This window comes from Arachis ipaensis, chromosome B02 (assembly GCF_000816755.2).
Source record: "Arachis ipaensis cultivar K30076 chromosome B02, Araip1.1, whole genome shotgun sequence".
Classification (NCBI taxonomy): Eukaryota; Viridiplantae; Streptophyta; class Magnoliopsida; order Fabales; family Fabaceae; genus Arachis; species Arachis ipaensis.
Window position 1 is genome coordinate 89,748,792 of NC_029786.2, and position 8,694 is coordinate 89,757,485.

The window sequence follows — 8,694 nt, forward strand, 5'->3', positions numbered from 1 at the left end:
ATTTGTTTACATAAAAAAATAATTTTAATTTTTTACATATTAGAAAATAATTTTTTGTTGAGTGGTTTATTTTTATATATGAAATTTGAAATACTAACCACATTATAAAATTAGCCGTTGCAAAACTAGCCGTTGCAAAATTAGTCGTTATTATTAATAAATTAATATTTTGTTACTCTATATATACTACTTACATATACTTTTATTCTCACACTTTCTTCTACTCTTCTTCATCTTTTTTCAAATCTTACAAAATCAAAGTTCTACTGCTACTATTTTTTGTTCGGAAAAATGGATCCAAACCAACTCAACTCTTTTTTTAATTATTTACAAAACTTTTCTCAAATTTCAAATACCCAACAATCTTAAACCTCAAACTCTTAAATTTCAAATCAAAACTTCACATTACCAAATACATTTCAAAATCCAAATCCACAAAATCTTCCTAATTTCAATTTTCAAGCTCCTTACAATAATCAATTTCCTATGTTCCAACCACAAAATTAAAATTCACAAACACCACATTTTCCATTTTTATCCATATTTAATCCGTCTATCAGAAATGTTGCTCCAAAATCTTTGCCGTTTTCAACTCAATTCAGTGCATCGAGACATAGCTCATTTGGTGTTGGTGGCTCTTCTAACCCATCCCTTAGACTCTGATACAATGTAGTCCAAATTCATAATATTCAGATTTTGCCAACCTCCGTGCATTAGATGCTATCGACCTCAATGAAGATGACTTTGAAAATCGTAGGCAAGATAGTATTCAATACTGGCAATGGAAAGAGGATGAGATGTTGATCAGTGCATGGTTGAATATTTCAACCGAACCTATAGTTGGTACCGACCAAAACGGCGAAATATTTTGGAGTCAAATTCACAGTTATTGTGTGGAATTCAACTCCGACATAAAAAGAGGGGCAGTTGCTTGTAAGAAACGATGGTATAAGATCAACAAAACAGTTGCACAATTTGCTAGTTGCTACGATCAAGCTAGTCGAAACATAAGGAGTGGTTCGAATGCTGATGATATAAAAGAGTTGGCCTATAAACTTTATTCCACACATTATGGTCAGAAATTCACTTCCAAAAGGCATTGGAATATGCTTCGTTTGAAACAAAAATGGAGAAGCCAACTACCTACACAGAGTGGAGGCTCAAAGAGAACCAAAGTTAGTGCAACTGGAGCATACTCATCATCATCAAATCCAGAAATACTGTTGTGTGACGAAACCGGTGTGGACTCTCCCGTTCGCCCACAATGATCAAAGAAGAGCTAAAGAAAGGGTAAGAAAAAAGCACAAATGTCTGAAGATCTTAGAGAGAAGAAATCATCAGTTGCTAAGAAACTATCTCTCATGGAAGATATTAAAAATGTTAGAGAAAAGGAACCAATAGATAGGAAAAAAGAAAGAGAAGAGGAGAGGGAACATAGAGAAAAGATTATGGCAATCAAAGAAAAGGAGTTACAGATTCAAGCTGCGATGAAAGAACAAGAATTAAAAGTGATCATTGTAAAACTATCCGTTTTAAACTTAGATAAGAAAAAACTAGCCGTTAACTAGCCATTGCAAAACTAGCCGTTGAGAAGTAGCTCCCTGTTACGGACACACTTATAAATATCAACTATCAATAATTCAGCAACTCCATTCCAAATCTAGTTTCTCACCTCAAAGGAATACTAAAACATACCTCAAGCTATGGCTAGAAATTTTGATGATATGTTTAATGAGGATTTATATGGTAAAGGAAGACGGTGAGTTAACACGCTCATAGATAATTGGATCGATGAATGTTTACTTGATGATTCAGAAGAAGAAGATACTGATAGAAGCTCTACCAACTCCTCGTAGATGGATCAACAGAGATTGAGAAGCAGGACATGATCGCCTTTTCCAAGATTACTTTGCAGATGAGCTGGTGTATAATGCTGACATTTTTCGATGGAGATTTTGAATGAGAAGACATGTGTTTCTTCAGATAGTAGATGCTCTCTCAAATGCTTATCCGTATTTCCAACAGAGAGTCGATGCAACTGGGAGAAGGGGCTTGTCACCACTCCAAAAATGCACTGCTACGATACAAATGTTAGCATATGGCGTAGCTGCTGATGCCGTAGATGATTATGTGCGCATAGGCAAGAGCATTACAATTGAATGCTTGGAAAAATTTGTTGAAGGTGTCATTTCGGTGTTCGAGGATGAATACTTGCGAAAATCAAATTCAAATGATGTACGATGCCTGCTACAAATGGTAGAAGGTTGTGGCTTTCCTGGCATGTTGGGTAGCATTGACTGCATGCATTGGCAATGGAAGAATTGTCCAAAGGCGTGGAAAGGTATGTACATGAGTGGTTATCGTGGAGTTACAACCATAGTACTTGAGGTTGTAGCATCTTCAGACCTTTGAATATGGCATGCGTTGTTTGGGATTTCTGGTTCAAATAATGATATCAACGTGTTAGATCGTTCACCAGTGTTCGATGATATTCTAAATGACCGTACTCCGGAGGTAAACTATACTATTAATGGTAATAACTATATTATGGGATACTATTTAGCAGATGGTATTTATCTTGAATGGGTCACATTTGTCAAATCAATCTCAAAACTACAAAGAGAGAAAAGTAAGTTATTTGCACAATACCAAAAAGGGCAAAGGAAAGATGTAGAGCAAGCATTCGGAGTGTTGCAAGCACGCTTTGCAATTATACGTAGTCCAACGCGCTTTTGAGAAAAGAAGAAACTTGCAAACATAATGCGAGCTTGTATTATATTGCATAATATGATTGTTGATGATGAAAGAGACACTTATGCAGGAATTTTTGCTCAAAACTTAGAGTATGACAATGTCAAAAACGGCTTATCACAACCTCAACTGGGAGAGAAAGATTTTGCACCATACCATCAATTTCTTCAAAGAAATGCCCAACTTCGAAATAAGCAGCAATATAGACAATTGAAAGAGAACTTGATTGAACACATATGACAATTTCACAATATTTGTCGTTAGCCTGTATGATTTTTTTAATATTAATATTTTATAACAGTGAATTATTTTTGAATTTATAAATTTAAAAAATATTATTGTAAGAAATAGTAATTATATTAATTTTAATTATTTTAATTAATTAATTAAATGGGACCGTAATAGGAACTAAAGTTAGTTCCTCCTAATAGAGAAGAGAGAGATGTTTTGAGTTCCTATTTACTGTTTATGACGCAAAAGCTAATGTGGAGTTATTTTTTATGACAAGTGGGACATAAATAGAGACTGGGATGAGTTTCCTACTAGAAATGGTCTTAGAATCCTTCATTTTAAAATTAATTTGATCTAATTTTATAAATTAATCCTTGTTAATAGTCAATTAGGCTGTATTTATTTTTGGAGACAAAACACAGAGATATAGACAATGAATATTTAAAAAGTGTTTGGAAGTAGAGACATAGACACTAGACACATTATTTTCGGAATAGTTTACTTTATTTTTATGTCCATTCTTTTATGAAGGACAATAATGAATACGAAATTTAGAAAGGGTGGACACGAATTTTTTTATGAATATTTTTTTCCTTTTTATCTATAGATATTTTTTTGTTATTTCACTGTTATTCTTTCTTATTTTTATCTAATTTGAAATTCTTTTATGCATTGTCTTCCTCAAAAAGGTACTCTCTCCTCTCTCTCCCCTTTCAATTCTCTATCTCGCGTTCGTTCTTATTCTTTCTCTCTTTTTTCCGGTACTCTCTTTTTTTTGTAGAATTTCTTATTTGGCTTCTTTTTTATTATTCATTCTCTTCTCTATGGCATGCTACAAGTTTATTCAATAGAAGCTTCTTCTACTTACGTTACTTTGTTATTTCAATACCATTTTTACCTTGTTAGTTCATAGAATAATTTTTCTTGTAATTTCATGTACTCCCAGAGACTCTCATTATTTATTAAATTAGTTTATACTTGAGGCAACAAATTTGGAATCACATGTGTATTTTAGTCATTTCGCATAATATTTTAGTCTTATTTATGCCTATCCAAACATAATATAGGACATTATGTGTTTTGTATATTGTATTCAAACACAATACACAAAGAATAATTTTTAGTGTCTCTGTTCTATTGTCTCTTTTTTCGTATCATATTCTATCATGTCCACAAAAATAAACGCGCCTTCAGATTTTTAGGTGTGTATTGAGATGTCATTGAAAGTGTCACATTAGCAAATTTTGACGCCATAAATAAATAACGTAACAAAAGAAGTAACCTGACTAATTTAAAATTTTTAAATAATCAATTTAATTAAAAAAATCTCTCATAAACTAATTTGAAAGAACGAATAATTTTTCAAATAATAATGTATGTCGGAATTAAATCCAATATTAAAACTATGTTATTTAATTCTTGACAGGTATGTGGGTTTGGGGGATTCAGAAGATGACATGCAAGTTTTCTACTACTTTATTAAGTCAGAGAATGATAGTAAGAATGACCCTCTTTTGCTATGGCTCTCTGGTGGTCCCGGTTGTTCTTCATTTTGCGGCTTTATTTATCAAATAGGTGATCTTCAATTCTATTTCATAACATTTGATTAAATTTACCCACATTAACCGGTTCTTTAAAACAATTTGGCAAATGGCACTTCTAAAATGCTAGTTTTATTTATAAAAACAAACTAATGTATGAAATTGAAGCACAAGTTTGAAAGTATAATAGTATAGTAAAGCATTTATAAGACTTCATTTTTCTCGTTTTAGCATAAATGTTACTGCATTTTGAATCTAAGTTGCCTTTCGAGTAAAATCCAAGGTTATGAAACCGAATTAAATTGATTGGTTCAACTAGGTTAACCGAAAATTGATTATCAAATTGTGAAAAAAAAATATAAATCAATTAAACCGAATCAATTTTTTATTTATTAACTGATTTAAAATATATATTTTGTATATAAATATATTATTTTATTATATTCGATTAAATTTCAATTAAAAATATTTTTTTGGATTAGTGGAATTTATACACTCCTCACACAATTACCATATTTTCTCCTTGATTGCAATTGCCAGGGTTTGAACCAGGACCTTTGAATTTCAGTTGAGTCTTTAAAGCTTAGCTTCACTAGTTCAGCGATCCATTTTTACAACCTTGGTAAAATCACATTGTAGTCCATTTACCAATGCTTGTTCCTCTTAAGCAAGGTCTCATATTCGAATGTTAACAAAAAAAGAAAGGTTATATAGTCCATTTTTGGCATACACTTTTCAACCCTGCAGGAAAATGGAAGCCAAGGTTGTGAAATTTGTTTTCCTAATAAAAATGCAAAATTACAGGCCCAATGAAATTAAAAGTTGAGGAATATGATGGGAGCTTGCCTAAGCTTATCTCGAGGCCACAGTCATGGACAAAGGTAACTATTTGTCCTCATTAATTATTTGGTTTGTTTAGTAGTAATAAGACTATTTAACAAATAAACTGTTTTTCTGCTATCTTCATGGTTTTTCTTTCTTTCTTTTTTGTTTTTTCAGGTGGCTAACATTATTTTTGTGGATTTGCCAATGGGAACTGGCTTCTCTTACGCCAAAAATGTCATTCCCCATCGAAGTGACTGGAAGGTTGTTCACCAAACCCATCGATTTATTAGAAAGGTAAAGTCACTATGCTTAAGAACATGTCACTTCCCACATATTCAGTGCTATATAACTTTGACAATGTAGTAATAAGGTATGATATTTTTGTGTCTTAATCTTTGTAGTGGCTTGCTGAGAACCCGGATCTAATCATCAATGTGCATATATGGCTGATATTGTTTCTTAATCATATTACTTAGTTACTGCATATATGGTTACCATATAAAAAGTTTGACTGAGACATCATTATAGTTAAACTTAGAGTAAATAATCATTTTGGCATATGAAAGATTCTGGTTTTGACAAACAGACTTCAGTCTTTGTTTGTTATAAAATAAACTCCCAAATATAAGATCTTTTTGATAAAATAGACAAATCGTTAACCCATCAATCTGGATATTTATACTATTTTGTCAAACAAAACTGATATTTGGGAATCTGTTTTGCCAAAAATAAAAATTGATATCCATTTTGTCAAAATAAAAAACTTTGGAGTACCAAAATAGCTATTTATTCTTAAACTTACTATTATTGTCTGCATTAATATTCAATAATAAAACATAACTAACCATGATTATTAAATGGGCTATGTTAGGTAACCAATGACTTTCTTGAACAACATAAACAACGGATTCTAAAATTGGCCCAATTCAAATAAAACACACTACACTCTAAATTACTCATCTAAATCTTAATATTAGAATAACCATCTGCACACCTAGTGAATTAAACATCCGATATATCCATTGTTCACATTGTTTAATATTTTCATTATTTACCTATACTTTTCTTTATTAAATTTCCTTACGTAACAGGAAATGAAAGAGGTCTCAAACCCCGGATAAATCTCCAGGTTTGTAATCAGTCCTCTGCCTATGTTTTCACTACTAACAAGAATTAAGGAAGTGCATTCTTCCTCTTTGAACTATGAACAATGAAGCCTAAATTGTTCTTAAACTTTACAGGGATATATACTAGGAAACCCAGTAACATCAGGATTAGAACATAATGATCAGATCCCATATGTTCACGGAATGGGACTTATCTCTGATGAACTCTATTGGGTAATACTATTTTTCTTCAAGCATTCAATGAAATTGATTATTATTACTAGAATGAAATGCTAGTGATTCTAACATGTTTTTTATCTACGGATACAGTCCTTGCAAAATACTTGTCACGGCAACATTATAAATGTGGATTCTACGAACAAACCGTGTCTAAATGACATGCAGTATTATTATGAGGCAAGTGATGATGATGACTACCCTTAATTATTTTACTATAGGATCTTTATTTATTTACTTCTTTCTAGTCTTTCTTGTTCAGAATTTGTTCACAATATGGGTAAAACTTTCACTGTTTCTTATCTTTTCCAGCTACTTGAAAATATTGAGTTGTTAAACCTTTTGGAGATATATTGTGTTGATGAGAATATCAAAGGAACAAGACAGAACCCCAGGAGATCTCTGGCTCAGAAGATAAAGGCACCTTTGAGTTCTCCGGTCACACTGCCGGATATGCGCTGCCAAGTAACTTTCTTTTGCATATCTTGTATAGTTTCATAAAAAAAATTTATATACAAACTAAAAATGAGTCCCTCTATATTTGTATATAAATAGTTATGTAGTTTAATTATTTTTATATTTTAACATTTATTATATACGAGTGAATAATTTAGTGATTGAAATTGAGTATATACCTATTATAGTTGATAGAAAGAAGACACAATGAAATCTGATAAGTGAGATTTCGAGTAAATATTTACATAATCGACACCAGAGAGAAGGATTTAAAATGAGTGGAATTTTGATATGGGTAGAATATAATGAATAATAATATCTAAGCTAAGCTATCAAATCGATTCATTGTCGAGAATGGAATAGTATAACATGGGAAGATCTTTTTGTTTTCAAAATATGATCTGAACCTTGTTTTTTTTACCTGTTGTAGATTTATGGTGGCTTCCTTCTTATGGAATGGATAAATGACCCTGCTGTCCGTAAGGCACTGCATATTCGCGAGGTTTGTATAATTTTATAGTTTAAAATTCTAATAAAGTATTAATTAAGATTTTTAATTAGATAGTTAAAAATCGATAAAAAATAATTTAGTCAAAATTTTTTAATTATCTAATAATTTTTAATTATTAACTTTAAATGGAGATAAACTGCACACGAATTTTCACAGTTAATTAATTATCTTCCACTAATGCAATCCTTTTTATTATTGCTGTTTCAATGTTTGTATCGCCGCTTTTTATTGATTAGTGTTTTACAATACTTGGTTCATTAATCCTTAACCTTGAAATCGTATTTAATGGATTATTATATCAATGTTCTGCAGGGAACTATAGGGAAATGGAACTGGTGCTATGGTGACGATTATGTATTTGAAATCCCTAGCAGCGTTCCATTTCATGCAAACCTAAGTGCCAAAGGCTATCCTTCCTTGATATACAGGTGAAGATTACTGCGTTCTAAATCGGTTCCTATTTGTCTGAAAACTGTTTTGTTCTTTCATAGCTGATTTTGTGTCACTATTGATGTTATGTTGACAGTGGGGATCACGATGCACTAGTTCCTTTCTCGTCGACTCAACGATGGATAAGGTCTCTAAATTACTCCATTCTAGATGATTGGAGGCCATGGTATTTAAATGACCAAGTTGCAGGGTATGCTATGAAACTTTTTCGCAACATGAAAAACAATAGATATAATATTAGGAGAGCAAATACCAAAAAGAATCTATCAATCATAGTTTACTTTTTTTTTTATTTAATATTTTATAATTTTTACTAAGCACACTAGTTACAAGACAGCGTTTGGAATGGAGACTGAAATAAGAGATAAAAATTGATAAAGACAGATAGATAACGACTAAATAAAATTTTTGTATTGTGTTTGGTGTAAAATATATTGGACTAAGTTATATCTTAGTATTATGTTTAATTTAAAATAAATATAAAGATTGAGAGATAAATTTAAAATTTTAAAAATTAAAAAAAGATATTTTTTATAAAAAATATTATTAAAGTTTTATTAGTTTTTATCTTTAAAATTTTTGACTC

The 8,694-nt window shown here is 31.2% G+C and overlaps 1 protein-coding gene across 1 annotated transcript in view; it reads left to right on the forward strand.

The window, feature by feature from the left end:
* Window positions 1–8,694, forward strand: part of LOC107627585 (serine carboxypeptidase-like 11) — a 44,437-nt gene that overhangs the window by 34,446 nt on the left and 1,297 nt on the right. The window contains exons 2-11 of the mRNA XM_021116989.1: window positions 4,409–4,557; window positions 5,328–5,404; window positions 5,523–5,642; window positions 5,750–5,782; window positions 6,590–6,688; window positions 6,785–6,871; window positions 7,004–7,156; window positions 7,578–7,649; window positions 7,971–8,086; window positions 8,185–8,298. Of these exons, the coding sequence (XP_020972648.1) occupies window positions 4,409–4,557; window positions 5,328–5,404; window positions 5,523–5,642; window positions 5,750–5,782; window positions 6,590–6,688; window positions 6,785–6,871; window positions 7,004–7,156; window positions 7,578–7,649; window positions 7,971–8,086; window positions 8,185–8,298 (1,020 nt within the window). The remainder of the gene's footprint in view (window positions 1–4,408; window positions 4,558–5,327; window positions 5,405–5,522; window positions 5,643–5,749; window positions 5,783–6,589; window positions 6,689–6,784; window positions 6,872–7,003; window positions 7,157–7,577; window positions 7,650–7,970; window positions 8,087–8,184; window positions 8,299–8,694) is intronic.